The following is an 18,759-nucleotide window of genomic DNA, read 5'->3' on the forward strand; positions in this document are numbered from 1 at the left end:
ATAACATCCACAGGATCCATCCATGTATCAAGATATTCTCTTAACTGTCCTATCTAGTCTACAGGCCTCAACCATCATCAAGCCTCTATAGCTGATCTACAGTAGAATGCCACTGCATAAGGCAAACCTGCCAATGTATTTCTATGCATCTCTCCTCTTTCTCCATTGACCTCCTGTAGCTGCGTGTATCACATTCAAGACTCTGGTTTACAGCCTACAATACCATCAATGGATCTGCTACTTGATACCTATAGGACTTGATCACTTGCTATACCTTAGCCAGACTTCAATGTTCCTCTGCCTGCTTGGTGATCCCATGCACAAGAGGCCTAAAATAAAAGCCCAAAGGTTCTCGTTTCCACCTCCGTTGTGGAAGAATGATCTCGCCCTCTCACTCAAAACTGCTGAATGTCTTTGACTCACCTCTTTCAGACCTATTACTCTACTGATCTATCTTCTCCTTAAACTCACACTAGAGTGTGTTAAAATTACTTGTTTTTTCTGTCAATTCTATATGCAGCTACTCGTGATGTGCGCCAGCAAAAATGGTGCTATTAGACAGTTGTACCTCAAATCTTGCATCTGTAGGCATCTCTCTGTTGGTGAAATGCACTTGCTTGCTTCAAGTTGTACATGACTTTGGGGAAATCATCTGCCAAAAGAATAAATGCAAATATAAAACAAAAGTTACAATAAATATCAACATTTTATCCATAATTATATGTATGTCAAAGTAGGATTTTATTTGGCGAAAAGGGGTTAATCTTGTAGCTCAAACATGTTTTATGTTTTTACAATTTAATAGTAACTACACATTTGTTTCACATGAATTCACTTTGTGAGCAGATTTCCAAAAGGGAATTACACTCGCGAAGGAAGACCATGTTTTCTACTGCGTGTGTCGGTTTCCTGTTCTCACAGGAGCTGTGGCTTTCGCCAGCTGAGGCTCTCTGTGCCGCCGTTAGGTAACCCGGCCTTAAATGATAGCGAGGGCCTTACGGTGAGTTTTTTTGTGTCTCTCTCTCTCTGCCTCCTGGGGTCCTCTGTCTCTAGCACATGGCCTTGGGCAGACCCTCCTGTCACTCACAGCTGAGGGAGCTCACTCGGGGTGGCCGCCGCACCACCACCACCCAACTGCTGGCCTCCACACGCTCGCCCTTGTAGAGTCTAAAAATATCTCTCCGACATCACAGGACTCTGCTGTTCTGCTTTTCTCCTCTGTATCGGACACAGGGGGACGTGTTCAGTAGAGTGATCTTGAGGGATCGGCCCCTGGGAAAGGAGGCGGCAAGATGCTCCTTCCCGCCGCGGCCGTGTTTCTGGAACCTTCTCTTCGGCTTCTTGTCTCCAGCCTGTCGGTGGCCTTTATCCCTGAGCAGGCAGTTTGGGAGCAGCGTGTTGCACGGTTGTGTCCACGTCAGCACTCTGGGTGTAGGGGAGGCAAAACTCCTCACGCCAGCGACTTTCAGCAGAGCCGTGCCGGTGCGCCCCTCTGTTGCACGCAGGGCTTAACGCCACAAAGGCAGGGCTTACAGGCCCCATGATGGCCCGCGAGCACTGTAATCTGTCTCCATAATGAGAGACACACCATGCACACGCCCCCGAACCAGTTTGTTCTGGACCGGGCCTACCATAGCATGAAGCCAAAAAGCACCTGAGGACTGTTGCTTCATCCCACCGCACTTTTCCCTGCTTTTCTCCTCTCCGCACCACGCAGACGTGCTCTCGCTGGACTTACGCAGAACGTAGCCACTGATACGACATGAGTCAAAAAGTATCCGCAATAATAATATATCAACTGTTTTATTGTCATTATTGCGGATACTTTTACTCATCAACTGGCTTTCGCTTGTAGATTTATTCAACCGAAATTTTTATCTTCCTTGTTCTCCGTTTGCGTCTCAGGTTGTACCCTTTCGCAGTACGGTTTTTTTAAGCAGCGCCACGTTTTTCTTTTAAATGTCGGAGCAGGGGAGGTGCACCTGGATTCTAGAGCCTTCGACTATTTGCTGTGTGTATTTTCGTTTTCACTTAGAGACTGTTCTCATATTTCGAGAGCTGCTTCAAAGAAGGGCACGCTGCTCTCTCAACTGTATGTCCACCAAGTTTGAATAATCGTTTTTGTTGCGCGGTATGTTTAACGGAGAAAGCAAAGTGTGTCCTCCCGTGGCCTACAATAAGCAACATCCATGGCAACTGCTGCATAGGGAAGAGGATGTCGCCATGGCAACTTGCCGCGCCACACAAGTAGCATCATGAAAGGTGAAATGAGTGGGCATAAAGAGAGGGAGGAGGAATGGAAATCATCTGACACGCGAGAGCTAGGGCGCAAAACAGACTGCTGCGTAGCATTGTCAGCGTGTGTTTTCGCCGTTTAAGCAATGCGAGATGCAGTGTTATGCTCAGCGACACGATTTAGACTTCTGCAGTAACATTTGTCCTTCTCAAGGGTTCCTAATATCCTTGTTTTCAAGACTCTGTGCGATTTAATCATTTTTAATCACGCTTTTAAAACGTTGTCTGATCACTCTTGATACACATTCATGAGTCCCCCCCCCCCCCCCCCAGTGGTTTCAAGTTGATGTATTGAAGCAAGATCCTTGAGTTGTCTGCAGTAGCTGATCGCCTTTTGTCTCCTCCAATGACAATAATTCCCATGACTGAAGAGTCTGAATTATCGAAATACAGAGATAGGGGAGTAAATTCAGGAGAGAAGAACGACAGAAGGGGTGTCTTTAAGGGGCTCAGAAGCATGCTGGAGGAGGGGTCAGTCGAAACTGTAGAACCACCTAGAACCTTTTCCTGGGGAATTAATGAGACCTCGCTTCCAAATAAACAGAACCGCGCTGCCCCGCATGGTACAGACGTGCAGACGGCTGCCCGCACGCGAGCGGCGCTCAAGATGGCCCTACGTGAGGTGAGGCTCAGGTTTTCCTCATGAAACTCTCATTATGAACTTTTGTCTTTTCTTTACAGTGGTGGAGCTATTCAAAGAAAAGAAGAGTGCGAAAGAAGTGAGTGACAGCGGGAAAGGATACAAAGTGGGAATGATATGCTGCCATTCGGTCCTTTATTGCTGGCTGTGTTTACTTAGGCAAAAAAAAAAAAAAAAGTCATGGATTCATCTATTAAGATTTGAATGCACCAAACCTTTGGATCTGAATTCTTCTGAGACCAGAATGGTAAAATGTTTTTTTTTTTTTTTTGCTTTTAAGTGTAAATTTATTCATAATGGCTTGCTTAGAAATACGGAGAAGTAGAGTCATTAGTTCATGAAACATGAATAGTTTCGAGTAATTTTTAAAAATAACATTGTTCGTTGCTTCGGAGAAAAGCGTAAGCTAAACGAAAACACGTAAATGTAACGAGCGTTAATTTTCTTAAGGGCAAAAGTGATCCGACGTTGGTCTTGAAGCTAAATGGCCTTGATGCTGTGTTAGTCTCTTCGCCGGTAGCTCTAAGTACGTGTTTGTCGCTGAACAAGACCCTTCCTCCCTGCTGGGGTCATGATTATTAAAATATGAACTAATTTATTATTGCTAACTAATTACTCCGAAGGCTGGAGCAGCTCAGGGGAATAATACTGCAAACAATGTTGACTAATCGTATTCCTTCTTATTCCATAATTATTCTCTGCAACATGTTGCTATGATGAAGATAAAAGCTGGAACCCCAGTGTTGTGTGGATCTCTGTGGGGTACTTACTGTGTTTTTGCATATTAATGATGTGAAAGTGAGAGCGCTGACATTATTAGCAGTCTTTTGATTGCGGGCTGCAAGCTGGGGGGTGGGGGGGGCACCACATGAGCCTCGGTCAGAACAAAGCGCGCCGTGCGTTTCGGTGCGAACCAAAGAGTTATGATGATGTCCTTTTTTCATCTCCAGCTGGACATCCAAGCAGCCTTGTGCATGGAGACACCGGTCTTTTACGTCTCGCAGCATCCCGGCTGCTTGTGCGTGTCTGTTTTCCGAACGGTTCATCTTTGCCGATGCCACTCATTAACGTTCATCCTGCTCATTTTAAGAGAACGATCTTCTCGCTCGCGATGTCTCGGTAATCTCTCTGCCTTACCTGCGGTGCTCTGCTCAGGAGCTGCGAAGTCGCCAGTTTTGGCGTGCCTTGCTGGCAGAGGTTCTGGGTTCCCTCATCTTTGTGTCTGCAGTGCTGGGGTCTTCAGTGCCAGGACCTGCAGACATGGCTCAGGGTCCCCTGTACCCAGCTCTGGCCGCTGGCATGGTGGCCGTGGCGCTGAGCCATTGCTTTGGCGAGATCAGCGGCGCACAGGTGACCCATCGTTGGCGCTTTCACTTCACCTCCCCCCCATACATGAATCCTGTCTGCCGAGTTGTGCGTCACGTTGGAGAAAAGTATCTGCTAAGTGAATAAATGTAAATGTAAACCTCGATGAACCCGTAACGGAATGTAACACAAATTTTATTGTGACAGTTTTTTGGTTTTTTTTTTTTTTTTTTTTTTTGCATTTTCCATTCAGTTTTGTTAGATCAATCATACTTTGGGCATTAGCGTGTGCTTGTCACATTGTTAAATTAGCACTGGGTCCCAAGCACCGAATTTTCCAGTACCTTTTAGGATCTGATGCTTTCTTGAATGTTTTCGTACTTTCCACAATGTTCTGGTGCCTTCTAGAATCTTCCAGTGGCTCTAAAGTACCAAACTGACACTCTGGAAGAACTAGTGGTATTTTTGTAATCAGTAAACTTAAATGAATTATAATCAACACAAATAAGGACTTTGAGTTTCTTCACATTAATTGGAACATATAAACCACAAAATTTTATTCTGCCTTTAATTTGCATTTATTCATTCAGCTGACACTTTTCTCCAAAGCATCTTACAATGTTAAGGTGAGAATTATTACAAGATGACAATTATCTGCCCATCTATACAGCTGGGTAATTTCTTTTTTTTTACTGGAGCAATTCAGGGTAGGTACTTTGCTCAAGCGTACTGCAGCCAGAGGTGGGGATCGAACCTGCAACCGTTGGTTCCAAGGGCAGCAGCACAAACCACTACACTACCAACTGTCCCCAACACATCCCTACAGTATCAGAACATCTGTGTATTCCTGCAGCTCTCTGTCAAGCAGCTCGTCGCTCGAACCTTAATGTGTCCTTAATACATTGCTGATGTATCCCACGCTCCACCAGGTGAACCCAGCCGTAACTCTGGCCTTTCTGGCCACACGACGGCTGGACCTGCTGAGGGCTGCTGTCTACATATTGGGCCAATGCCTGGGCGCTACACTGGGGGCTGCTCTCCTCTACCTGCTCCTACCTCTGAAATCCGCTGCAGAAGTGTATCCCAGCAAGGTCAGCTACAGGCATGTTCGCGATGTTTGAGGAGCCGGGTACGATCTTTAGGGCTTGCTTGAATCGGTGTTCATCCGTGCATGAGTGTGGGCTCTGTTTTTGTTTAGTAGGACATCCGAGTAAAACTGTGCATGATGAGATCTAGCATTCTGGCAGAGGGACTCCTCTTCGTGCTGCTGTGCAGGTGTCCTCAGAAGGTAATGCAGGCCAGGCTTTGGGCATGGAGGTACTGGCTACTTTCCAGCTGGTCTTCACCATCTTCTCTGTAGAGGATCAGCGGCGGCGGGAGGGAAGCGAGCCGGGAAATCTGGCCATCGGCTTCTCCTTGAGCGCCGGCGTACTGACCGCGGTAAGGCTTGGTCGGGCGTTTCTACGAGGGTGTGCGTAGGCTCCATACCGGCATGACTGAAGGTGCCGTGTTTATCAGATTAACTGGCGTTACAATCACAAGCATTGTGCTTTATACCTCTTTAATGTAAAAACACGGTGATATTTGGAGGAGTTACTGTGCATATACAGTGCTGCTTGAAAGTACGCGTACCCCTTTGTGTCCCTTAGTTTTACCACGAAATGGTTATTTAATGAGAATCATTGTTTCTCATGTGGCATAATAGATGTGTAATGACCAATTCCATATGTTGCTTTAAAGGAAATCATGCGTGTAGTAAAAACATGGTATTAGTGCAGTTGCAAAAATAAGCGAAGCCCAAGTTGCATTGAATAAATCAAGTACGTAAGTAGAATCAGGTGTGTAAATCATAGTCATTTGTTCATGTTATAAGTTTGTTTTAAAGTGTTAAATGTTTATTTTAATATTTTATATGAATAATGACCATCCCTATAAGGTTCATATACTTTGAAGCAGCACTGCACACCCGCAGTACCCACATGCCCTCCAGACCCACGTCATTATGTCTCCACAGGGTCGATTTTCTGGAGGCAGCATGAATCCTGCTCGTTCTTTGGGTCCCGCTATTATCACAGGTTTTTGGGAACATCACTGGGTGAGTCTCGGTAGCACAGATTTCCACAGTTCTCGCTCTCTGTCCTCCCTCTGCTGTTTCGTGCAGCTGTAATAATTCAAAAGTGTGCCTTTAATCCGTTGGCGCCACTGGTTTTCACAAAGTACAGCTGAGTTCACGGAGGACCTTCCCCCTTGCGGCTCCACTGACGGCTCCCCCGCGTTCCTTGTTCTCAGGTGTACTGGATAGGCCCAGTGTTGGGCTCCGTGCTGGCTGGTGTGTCCCATGAGTTCTTTTTTGTGGCCAGTGCCTCTCGCCAGAAGCTGGTAGCCTGTCTCACCTGCAAGGACATCGAGATCATGGAGGCCGCCAGCGTGTCCCGCTCCTCCTTGTCCACTGTCACACAGGCAGCCATGAGGGCCAAACAGGCTAACAAGCAAGACCACAACTGAGACGTCCTGCTGGCAAGTAGCCATTACACCCTTGTACTTCGATCGCACTGGTGAAAAAAGAGGAACGTCTAAGTCGCGTTCGAATAAAATGCACCGTCCGAAGCATCCTCCAGCTTCGAATCCCAATTAATTTTGGAACTGTTTTGTTTTCAGTTTAGTTTTCTGAGTTGTATGTCAATAGATGCTGGAGAGCTGTTCTGATGAGGGTTTACTTCTTGAACGGATGAACGGTTGCGCGTCGATTTTGTTGCACGTGTGCCCTTGACTCAGGTGCCTTTTACTTCCACAGGATGAAATCGCTCTTTGTGACATGTTAACAGTGCTGGACCGTGACATATGGCTCTCAATTGGGATCCCGAATCCTGAGCACAGAGCGAGATGGCAACTGAGAAGAAGCCTGCTTACTTCACACATTTACGGTTGCTACATCCTGGATGTTGATTTATTGCCTTTACTCAGAGTGATTTAGGAAGATACTCTTGATCCAGGTCTTATCCATTTAAATCAGATGGTTTTACATGAGCACAACTGGTTGCTATTTGCCTGTGTATCTGTAATATCTGTAATAACCGACCACAATTTGAAGCGTTTTTACGGTAAATTGTAAATTAGCTAGTCATGCAAATTATTGTCCTTAAACTCATTACAAACATGACTTTTGAACGTAGTTTTCAGGCTACATTTCCTAAAGAAGAGCTGTGGTGACGTCTGACAGTAAGGGTCTTTACTAGATTTTGTTTGCTTAAATGTTCTCCTTGGTCATTTTTAAGTGTGTTTGCTATATACGTAACTTCGGTTAAAATAAAACAAAATCGCTTGCAACTCAGATAATGTAATGATGGTGTGGCAGTGTTTATGGCGTCAGATCAGAGTCAACAGAAACTGAATTTAGAAAAATCGATAAATTAACCTCCTTGAAATTTGAATTCAGAAATACAGATTTTAGAAATTAAAATTCTTGCCGTTGCCCCCAGGGAGTTCCAATAGATCCAGGCTCATTTCTCTTCCCTGAGTAGCCACTGAAGTTTTGATATCCAAACTTTACTCCCCAAATCCTACTATGAATTTAGGGTTAGGGTTAGCAGCTCACAGGTCAGAGAGAAGGGCTTGCAGATGTACGATCAAGTTGCGTGATGCTGAGGGAATCCAAAAGTATATTTTCTAAAGTTTATTAATGATAGTAAACTGGAAAAGAGTTTTAGGTGACTCCTCACGCAACATAAAGCCTTTTTAAAGTTAGTCATCATTAGTAAATAAAAGCAGAAAAACTCTTATTATAACACAAAATCTTTACCATACTTGACCTGAATTTGAAGGATGTGAATTCAATGATTTTTCAAAATTCGGATTTTGTTGACTCTGACCTGACACTGTACACCTCTACATATGACAACATGCAGTATCGGACAAAAACCTGAGCCAATTCTATTTCCCATGACAACAAACTTTTCCTTTATGAATGCAAATCAATATATAATGATCAACAAATACTCATTGGTGGTCAACCCAGTACAACAAGAGCTGGCATCATCTTCTTAGTTCAAAGTCAATTTCCTAGCACTAAACTGTGCCGTTATATCACATTTCACTTATTTTGAATAATTATTTTGATTGATTTTATAAAATTCTGAACAATTTTACAACTAATCGTTCCTGAGTACGCAATAATGTTCATTGAAAGAACCAATAAAGTAATCGTTGTGTATCTATTCTCAACCCCTGAGCAACTGTCTATAAATATTATAGTTGTTTAGCCTCAGTACTTATGTGCACAAGTTCATTTGAGAGGAAATAAAAGAAATAACCGCATCAGCATTTTTTGAGCATTTGTTGTTTGCACCATTACTACCTCAGTGCCAATGTTTTGCAACAGCTCATGCAAGAATCGGTGATTAAGAAGCTGGTTAGAACAAAACAGAGCAAATCTTACTGCGGAGCTCCTCTGTAGTCCTTACATCATATTTTGATTTTACGAGGTGATATTGTGCGACTCCGAATACCTGTAGTCAAGAGTGTTACAAGTATTTAAAAGGTTGGGTGGCATATTTGCATCGTTTTGCTCCAAATTCCATTCGTGGTTCATCCCCCAGATGCGCGCGCACACACACACGCGCACACACACACACACCCAAAAGAACGGAGGACAACAAAACTCTGTACTGCCAGCATTTTGTTTTGTGTGTCTGTTTTTTTTCTTGTCCTCTATTTTGTCGAGCGCAGCTGTATCCTTTCACCGGCGGCACATCCCGGTGACGGCCCCGGTCAGCGCGATGCTCCAGCGAAGCAGTTCAATGGCTGCCGGTTCCCAGCTCTCCTGCCCTCTCCAAGCGGGGATTTTCCAGGGCTTTGCTTGGCTTGGACCCCACAGCCTCGCAGCTCTGCAGTTCCACCAGTGCTGACAACGCAAACCTCCGGCTAATCAGTTCTGCACCAAAGGAGCTCCTGCAACGTTAAGAGCGTGGGGGGCCCTTAATGTGCAATGACAACATCAACTTGTTTATTAGGAATTCCTTAAAAGAAACTCAGGCAGGGTACACTCTGGACAGGATGCTGCTCCATCACTGAGCAGTCTCTCATCCATTTACTCACATGCACACCTATTGTAGGCAGCCTAATGTCACCAGTTCACCCGAAACACACTTTCGCCAGCTGAAATGCGGAGTCTTCCCAAAGAAATCAGCAGGGTACTTTCATGGTGCCGACGGAAGGGTTTAAGCCGCACGTCTAAAATCGGTAATATAGAAAGATTTAATATGATTCGTTTTGTGCTGATGATTAAATTCGGCGGTTATTGCTGTCTTTAACGCTTGTCCTTGACCCTTTGTATGCTTTACTTTAATCGTTACAGACGTAGGTCGCCCTGGGTCAATTCCTACGATGTTCCTGACAATTCCTAAGAAAGAATGGGTTGTGACTTTTCCCCCTGATGTGTCACAGCGGTAGCAGAAGCTCTCAGAAGGCCACACTAAATATTCAGAGATCTTACAGAGACCTGCAAAACCCGTCAATCCTGCTTGAGGGTCTTTTTAGTCGGAAAGCACATGGACGCCTCCTGCAAACTCTGTCTTACAAAGATCCTGAAAACGCAATACGCACCGATCGTTCTGTTAATTACAAATTAATTTGTTTCCTTGTTTGAAGAATTTACGTGTTTTGTTTTGTTGCAAACTGCATTATATGATACCTCTCACTAACGGCATAGAAATTCATGGGATTTACATTTAGTCACTGAACAAACACTTTTCTCTGTAGAGGAGTACAACTTAGAGTGAACAAGTGCCTTTCGCAACAGTTGAAGAGCTTTAGATAAGAGACGTGATCATCGAGGCACATTTTGCCTGGCTTGTTTTCGCCCACATCGCTAAGGCTGCATATAGCAATGAGAGATGACCAATGATGATAGCGTAATGGAGATGCTCTTTGCTGTAATGGGATCTCTTTGCAGATCAGGGGAGAAGTGGGTCTGAAAGTGGTGGGTTTGAGATCCTTCTTGAGCACCTCTCTCACTACAATGTCATGGGAACACCCAAGAAATATCATAATACAAAAACGTAACTTGAATGTTTCTAGAATGTTCCGGTACCTTCTAGAACCGTCCAATGGCTATAAAATCCCAAATTAAAACGGACACTCTAGAGGAATTAGTGGTATTTTTGTAATCCGTAAACTTTAATCTTAATCTACACAAAAATCGACGGAACTAAGAACTTTGAAAAATGTTGTTGCATTCTGTAATCCATAGGAAGGCACTGGGCCAACTTGTTCAATTCGATATTGAAAAAGAATTGACCGATTTTTTTTTTTTTTTTTCTTTTTTCTTTCTCCTCTCTCCTCTCCTCCTCGATACAGCACTCTGGGACTCTGCCAGGAAGCTCATTCTAACGGCCTCTTGAGTGAAGGAATGTTATCACTGCTGTTGAACCTTTTCCTGTACTACTTTTCGCTTCTTTGTCTGTCATCAAGTGTCGTTACAATAGCTCTGCAAGCGGACGTTATTCGTGCCCTTCGCCGTTTTTGTCGACTCATATCCTCCTCAGTAGACTGTTTAGAACTAAAAGGTTTGATTTTGTGAAACTTTGTCCGTTCGCAAAACGTTTGGAGTCGGGAGTCGTTCCCTGTGCTGGATTCTTTGCGCAGCGACGGTGTGACCGGAGCTGAACACACTCCCTTTGGTGAGGTGCTACTGATTCTCCGTAGAGCTTCAGCGTGGCGTCGCCGCAGCACTTCCTATGTTTCATGTTGTCGGTGCTCTTAACGCACAAGCGGATGACTTCGTATTAATTCCACTGAAGTTTTTTACCTGCTCCCCACCTTTACTGACCGGTTTCTCTAAATTCTTTCTTTTTCTCTCCATTCTGTGTGCTGCTCCAATTCACCTTTGTGCAACAAAAAAATAGAATTTTTTTTCTGAAGTACACAGTACTGTGCAAAAGTCTTAGGCACTTAGATGTTTCACAAAAATATTTGTTTTAGACGGTTATTTAATGTCTTCTGCATTAATGTCAATGGGAAAGAGCATAGATTTCCAAGCATTCCTTTTGCAAAAAGGAACAGTATTACAGTAAGGGTTTTGTATGTCGTTAAAGAAAGTACACACACACACAGTCTGAGACCACTTGTCCCGAGCGGGGTTGTGCCGAACCGAAGCCTAACCCGGCAACACAGGGCGTAAGGCTGGAGGGGGAGGGGACACACCCAGGGCGGGACGCCAGTCCACTGCAAGGCAACCCAAGTGGGACTCAAACCCCAGACACACCAGAGAGCAGGACCCGGCCAAGTGGTTGTTGACGATGGATGGTTACTAAGCTTTGTATGAAATTTATTAATTAAGAACATTATTTTTGGAAGCATTCTCACTTTACAGCTTTTTTCGGCAAGAGCCTAAAAGTTTTGCACAGTACTGTACATCAATCTCCTTAGTTTCTCTAGATTAGAGCAAGAGCCCTGAACACACAAGCTTGTGGTACCCTGGTTAAACTGTTTCGTATTGGGTCCCAGGTTCCGTTATTTTCTTAGGAAGGCTTCTGGTGATGATGTTTTGATGTTTTGTACCACGTTTAATCTGTATATAGGGACAAGTTTGACATAATGCACTTTTGCTTACTAGTGCAGTATAAGAGCGCTCGCTGACTTCTTTGAGATCTCTGAAATAATGATGTCATTCTCTGCGCTCAGCATCTGAATATGAGAGGCCCTGTGAGGTTAGGGATCTGCTGTTCATTTCTTTGGTCTTGTTCTCCTGTATGACCATTTCAAGACAGCGCAATTTGTGGTAATGTGCATTTGACCCCTCCTTGGGCCAGACCCACATTGTGTGACCTGGTAAAACCTTTATCAACCTTGTGTGAATAAATATTATGGCACGTGAAATTTCATAAGGGAAAAAGGGTGCCACCATTCTGGTAGTGTTGTGGCATCATCAGTAGAGACAATTTATTTATTAAAGGCACCTATCTACCTTACCGTGTTGTTGGAGACCTCACACGTCGTGCTAAGCTGCAATGATTTGGAAGAGCTGCAGGAAGGATATGGAAAAATATGTTTTTGCACTTATCAAATTGCTCAGCGAGATGTCATGTGGACTGGATTGAATTATTGTGCTTGAATAATACAACAAAAACAACGATTGTGTCACATTTTCAGTAAATTAATTTTAAGAGAGATTAGGGGAAGGCCGCAAACATACTAGGATTAGAAGACAACCGATGAAGATGGAGTCCCACGACAATTAATCATAAACAAATGGTTGTTATTGCTTCTGTGCTCAAACGAAAAAGTCTAGTCTGCGCCGCCCAATACCAGGTCTGACCCGCATTTGATCAAAGCAGTTCTCAGTAACTCGTAAAAGACTGCGGAGAAGCTCCCAGGGGTCTGTTTTTGACCGTAGATGAGGGTGAAATGACCCTTATTTAAGAGCAAAGAAACACCCAGCGAGCTGTACGTGCCTGACGAGAAACCTGCAATGCACTGGAACCCATGGGACACATTCCCGTTTCCCTCTGCCTTGCAGTTTGTATACAGAAACATTCTTCTCATCTGAAAACTTTTGGCAAAATTTGAAAGAGCTCTGTTTATGCAGTTGCCACACAGATACAGAAGCAGAGGTTGTTCCTGCATAAAAATTTTTGTGCTCCGCACTCACATCACTGGACATCACTGCTTCTTTTTAAGCGCACGTGCAGAACGTACAGCCACTGATTGTAAAGCTCTTTTGTACTGAGTATAAATAGATTTTCTAGAAAATGAGTAACAATTATTTGATTTCTAGGCTTCGGAAAACAATCAAAACTTTCACAGGACTGCACATCACAATGGTCCTGATAGCTGATGGCTGCCGGTTAAAAGAGCCTCGTGATGTTTATTTCTGCCAACGTAAAATAAATGTCAACCTATTAAAAATGTAAAGACAGTCCTCTCTTGTTATACAGATTTTTTTCATAAAGGGCTAAAACCTCAACACTCCTGGCTTGCATATCTTCGTTCTTACGATTCTGGTGCAGGACTTGAGAGTTAAGATGTTTGACAGATGCTTGGTCATTGAAACAGCGTGTTTAAAGGGAGGTCTGGTGCAGGATGTTGTAAATGGTGTTGTTCTGCTGCTTTGCTCATTGCTGGACTGTTTAAATGATTCCTTTGACAACGTGAACAGATCTACTTTGGATCTGCTAGATGAAACTGAATGGAGCTGATTTCTCAGTTACTGTTGACTTCCAACTACATACCCAAGAAAAGCAATGCTCTCCATCTGGCCTCCTTGTCCCCAGTCACTGTACTTGCAAAGATCAATGGTCACGACACTATTTAAAAAAAAATAAAGAAAAAAAACAACCGTTAAACTCTACTTAGTGGCTTTGGAACTGTTTTCTACAGTATTATTTAATTTGTCATGTTGGAAAACTTGACCACCCAAGATGTCGCATCAAACAGAGGCAAACATGATCATTTTACACCATTTAGTCACTCATCCTGCATAAGACGAGCGACTTATTAATTTTCTCACCCGACCAGTTCATGGCTCCTCATCACTCGTCCCTCTTCAATACAGGTTATCAAAAATTAAAACTGATGTCCGGCTGCAGTATGGAGCACTGGTGCAGAACTGGTTAAGTTTGCTTACTTTCGGATGGCCCCTCCCACCAACAGCCCCAGGGATTATGGCATCACTTTGGCCTGGGGGCCATTATAAATGCGCCCTGCTGACCCTCTCTGCTCTGTCAGAGAGGCCCAGCGTCTGCAGGACGTGCCCAGCTTTTGTCTCTCTGTATCTCCCCGCTGTCCACCACCACCGATATAGATGCACAAATACTCTTGACAAAACCCGCAGTCACCTTCACGGACCTCCGGCCGTGACACGGAGACCAAAGAGCCTCAACAGGAAGGACGCTTTAATACCGATGTAGAAAACAGCTACATACTAAATTGTTCGTGTGGATTTTTCTTTTGGGATTTGTCGGTTTTCACGCTTTTGTTCTCATGGTTACTGGAAGCGTCTTAGTGTTATAATCGCGGCTAGCTGGGTTGAGGTGAATAGATTAACTTAACCTTCCAATTTAAGGAAACTCTATTTTGTGCTCCTCTTCTCAACTGTCCGGTACCTTGTACGCTAGCCCTCTTTTTCGCTTTTTCCCGGTCGCTTTCGACCTTCTGCAAACATGTGGGAGTTCCGGTCCATGTCCTTCTGGCGGGCGGTCTTCGCCGAGTTCTTTGGCACCATGTTTTTTGTCTTTTTCGGCTTGGGAGCAGCACTGCGCTTTACCACCGGGCCTCACCATGTGCTGAACGTGGCCTTCTGCTTCGGCCTGGCCGCCGCTACGCTCATCCAGTGCATTGGCCACATCAGCGGCGGCCACATCAACCCCGCCGTCACCTTTGCCTACCTGATTGGCTCGCAGATGTCCCTGTTCCGTGCCGTCTTCTACATTGCAGCCCAGCTGATGGGGGCGTTGGCTGGAACGGGTGTGCTCTATGGGGTTACACCCAGCAACATGCGGGGCAGCCTGGCGCTCAATAAGGTAAGCGCGGTGTACGAAGGTAACGCAAAGTACGCACAGATCCCTCGACTCATTGGCAGAGGTTGTTTCCAGGAGTTGGTCACCTTCCTGTGGTTTGAAGAAAGAAGAAGAAAAAAAAAAAAAGCACTATAGCAGCCATAGCCTAGACTTTGGAACCAGGAAATTTCAATTCCATCTAAATTTTAATTCAACAGCCAAAAAGGTTTCTGTCCGTCGTCATAAAAGAAACATTGAATTCGGTAGCGGAGGCCAAAAGGCCGAGAACTTTTCCGAAATGAGTCTGAAGGAATAACGTAACACTTTGCAAAGGCTTGTCAGCATGTTGAAGAAACGTCCAGCAAGGCTGTAGGCTAAATTTTGATATACATGGCAGAAGAAAGTTCAGGGACAAGTGTGTGCATGGCCAGGAAGACACTCATAAACACGTATGGTGCTTGTTGTCTCTCTAACTTGATCAGAACATGCCCGGGTGTTCGTGACTCGGCACGTGATGAACTCATCCGGTGCTTGACAGATGGTATCGATTGATGTCCGATGATGAGAATCAGTGCGAATAGATCGACTATCTGAATGTCAGTACAGGGCAGTAAGTAACACTGGAAAGTGTTTACTGTTAATATCCTGGACATTTTTAACTTACTTGTGAACATGGCACCAACAACCAAGTTATGAACAAGTGCTTTTTAAGACTAAATTCTTCATCGATACATATGTGCATTTGCATTTTTGTGCAGACACATCCCTTAGACTAATTCAGTAGGCAAGAAATCCAACAGCAGGTTTTTTAAAATTTTTATTTTAAACCCAACGCAACAGTGTTTCCTTTCTTACATTTGCATGTATTCATTTAGCAGATGCTTTTCTCCAAAGCGACGTACATCTCACAGAGAAACGAATGCATCCCATCAACAGAAAGAGACTTGGACGCGTGATTCGAAAGCACTGTTAATTTGTTACTTTCCGCCATGTGAACCAACGTACGTCACATGAGTAGCTGCATACGGGTTTATCCATTATTCTGCAGGTATAACGAAACGGTTATTGAGCATAAACAATCGCACATTAACATGCACTTAAGAGATCACGGGAGAAGTGGGTCTGGAAGAGGTTCTTCCGAGCCTTCGGAAAAGTACGAAGCGCGTGATTCGCACGGCATCACTTGGTATGATATTTTCTATGAAAGGAAGCAACGCGCACGTTCTGGAATTCTCACCTCCACCGTGCCCTCTGCGTTGCCTTGGCTAACAGCTGCAGCCTGGAATAAGCCTGGGAATGGCCACCACCGTCGAGGTCTTCCTCACGCTGCAGCTCGTCGTGTGCATCTTCGCTGTGACGGACGACAGGCGTAACGGACGCCTCGGATCCGCGGCCCTCGCCATCGGCTTCTCCGTCACCATCGGCCACCTCATGGGGGTAAGTCTTTCTCTCGGTGTAAACGTGACATTGTCAAAATGTGAAAACACATTCATATGTCTCGTGCTGTGCGTCAGCCTGCTGCTACACACTTTCACATGTGGCACCGAGGCGTTCGGGAAGTTTTATTATGGAAGGTGGACTTTTATTTTTACCCGGTTACTCTAACTCCTTATTTAGCCAAGACATTTACATTTATCTGACACTTTTCTCCAAAGCAACTTACGGTGCTAAGGTTACAATTATTTACTCATTTATACAGTTGGGTCATTTTACTGGAGCAATTCAGGATAAGTACCTTACTCAAGGGTACTACAGCTGGAGCTGGGGGGGGGTCATACCTGTGACCTTTGGGTCCAAAGGCAGCAGTTTAACCACTACAGCATCAGCTGTCCTCTCATATGATATGTGACTCTTCAGCAAGTCTCCTGCTTGTAAAGTATTGAAATGCATGAATACACTAAGTAGATTAAATAACAATCTAAAAGGACAAACATTACTTAAATGCTACAAAATCATAATGATGGACTGGCGTCCCGTCCTGGGTGTGTCCCCTCCCCCTCCAGCTTTGCGCCCTGGGTTGCCGGGTTAGGCTCCGGTTCACTGCCACCCCGTTTAGGACAAGCAGTTGTTGATAATGGATGATGATGATGATGATGATGATAATAATAATAATAATAGTGTAGTCTTTGGTGTTGTTAAATAAATATAAATGCTTTTTGCATTATTATACACAGTTGAGTTCAGGTAAAAACTCCTGCAGGTCTTTTTATCACTTCTGTATGTTCGGACACGTGCCTTGTGCTCAGAGCCGCTGTCTTCGTTACAGATGTACTACACCGGAGCTGGAATGAACCCAGCCAGGTCCTTCGCCCCTGCTGTGCTCATGAGGAACTTTGTGAACCACTGGGTAAGAGCGCTGTGCTCGGCGCCGCTCGCAGTGCCTTCACCTCCACTGTGCTCCTCTAGTTCTCCTTCTCACTCCAAGTCTTTCACTGTAACTGTACCCCATAGGACTAACGGCTACATGTCTAAAGACATTTACAAGACATATGTTTTTTAACCCCGCACACAAAAGTTCATTTGCATATCACGAATATGCGAATGTTTCCGCCTTTTGACGACAGAGCGATATTTAATGTGATCAGAGGGCTCCGGAAACAAATCCTGCATGATGTGACATATGATTTACATTTGCATTTTACATTTTTATTTATTTATCAGATGTTTTTCTCCAAAGTGACTTCCGATGAACTTTATGTAGTGTTATGAGCCCACACACTTTATTCACCGCGGTGACTTACACTGCTAGATACACCACTTACAATGGGTCACTCACTCATTCATACATCATTGGAACACATTCTCTCTGTCACTCACACACACTATGGGGGAACCTGAACAGCATGTCTTTGGAGTGGGAGGAAACCAGAGCACCCAAAGACTTATACTGCTAGAGACACTACTTACAATGGGTCACTCATCCATACATCAGTGGAACACACTCTCTGTCACTCACACACTATGATGCATGTGTGTAAATGTTGTTCAGCGCATTCCTGCTGGGTAAACAAAAGTAAACAAGCAAACAATTCTTTGTAACAAATCGCACAGCGCGGCACAGCTCGTTGAGCCAGGGGTACAAGTGCTAGCGAGGTGTCGTGTAACACCCCCCGAGTATGAATTATCACATCGGTCTGTCTTTTACCGTATTTACCTGGGCGCCCTCCCAGCCCACAGCTCAGGAGAGACCTTCGCTAAGCATATGTTAAATTGAAGGTGAGGAGAACAGAGAAAGATGACATTTCTCACAATAAAATGCCTCTAGGGTAACTGCGCTGTGTGTGGCCATCAGCCCCCTAGTCCTGTGTGTGTGTTTTGCGCAGGTGTACTGGGTGGGCCCTATCATCGGGGGAGCGATGGGGGCGCTGCTCTATGACTTCATGCTGTTCCCCCGCATGCGCGGGCTCTCTGAGAGACTGGCCACCCTGAAGGGGAGTCGCCCACCGCCGGCAGCAGCGGCGGCCGCAGCCCAGCAGGACCCCCGCGGCGAGCCGGTCGAGCTCAAGACGCAGGCCCTATAGACCCAGGGAGGAAGGAGGGTGCTGTTCCGCTCCTATTTCAAGAACCAACCAGTCGCCGCACAGCACACACAGATCCCTGCGAACACCCACACGACCCCCTGCAGCTGTAGTCCCCTACCTCACTGCCAGGTGAGCGCTGAACACAGTGAAACGCAGCGAAACGCAGCGAAACACAGTGAAACGCAGCCAACCTGCGGGCCCCCCCTCGAGCCACTCGGCGCCCCGCCCCGCCCCGCCCCTCGAACCCGTACCCTTCTTCAGACCCGCTTTGCCAGTCCCACCTTCCTCTCCCCAAAAGTCCTGGGCTGCAGAGCAGAGATGGGCAGCTGCGCTACATTTCGTCGCTGGAGAAAGCACCCTGACAAGGGCTGGTTGTGCGAGGCGAGACTGCTGAGGGCAGGGGGCACCGCTCTCCCCTGCGGCCTCATGGGTAGCGACCCAGAGCGGAGCGGCAGGCTTCTGCGTGCTTTCCGTCGCTGTGAGTCACTGTGTCGTTTCCCGCACT

General features: G+C 45.3%; 2 protein-coding genes across 2 annotated transcripts; both read left to right on the top strand.

Moving 5' to 3' along the window:
• The first annotated feature begins 2,902 nt into the window (after positions 1-2,902).
• Positions 2,903-6,745, top strand: LOC108918195 (aquaporin-4). The gene is made up of 6 exons (XM_018725275.2): positions 2,903-2,917; positions 4,091-4,285; positions 5,170-5,331; positions 5,516-5,680; positions 6,255-6,335; positions 6,530-6,745. The coding sequence occupies exons 1-6, from the start codon at positions 2,903-2,905 to the stop codon at positions 6,743-6,745; spliced, it is 834 nt and encodes a 277-aa protein (XP_018580791.2).
• Positions 6,746-13,941: 7,196 nt separating this feature from the next.
• mipb (major intrinsic protein of lens fiber b) lies at positions 13,942-18,485 on the top strand. The gene is made up of 4 exons (XM_018725276.2): positions 13,942-14,757; positions 16,006-16,170; positions 17,000-17,080; positions 18,057-18,485. The coding sequence occupies exons 1-4, from the start codon at positions 14,398-14,400 to the stop codon at positions 18,252-18,254; spliced, it is 804 nt and encodes a 267-aa protein (XP_018580792.2). The 5' UTR covers positions 13,942-14,397; the 3' UTR covers positions 18,255-18,485.
• Positions 18,486-18,759: the final 274 nt, after the last annotated feature.

Source organism: Scleropages formosus, chromosome 22 (assembly GCF_900964775.1).
Source record: "Scleropages formosus chromosome 22, fSclFor1.1, whole genome shotgun sequence".
In the NCBI taxonomy this organism is placed as follows: domain Eukaryota; kingdom Metazoa; phylum Chordata; class Actinopteri; order Osteoglossiformes; family Osteoglossidae; genus Scleropages; species Scleropages formosus.

Excerpts from the sequence above, each read along its gene's own strand:
- LOC108918195 (XM_018725275.2), top strand. Across the intron at positions 4,286-5,169 it reads GCGAGATCAGCGGCGCACAG|GTGAACCCAGCCGTAACTCT; the intron begins GTGACCCATCGT and ends ACGCTCCACCAG. Across the intron at positions 6,336-6,529 it reads GTTTTTGGGAACATCACTGG|GTGTACTGGATAGGCCCAGT; the intron begins GTGAGTCTCGGT and ends CCTTGTTCTCAG.
- mipb (XM_018725276.2), top strand. The coding sequence starts at position 14,398 with ATGTGGGAGTTCCGGTCCATGTCCTTCTGGCGGGCGGTCTTCGCCGAG. Across the intron at positions 14,758-16,005 it reads GCAGCCTGGCGCTCAATAAG|CTGCAGCCTGGAATAAGCCT; the intron begins GTAAGCGCGGTG and ends CTTGGCTAACAG. Across the intron at positions 16,171-16,999 it reads CCATCGGCCACCTCATGGGG|ATGTACTACACCGGAGCTGG; the intron begins GTAAGTCTTTCT and ends TCTTCGTTACAG.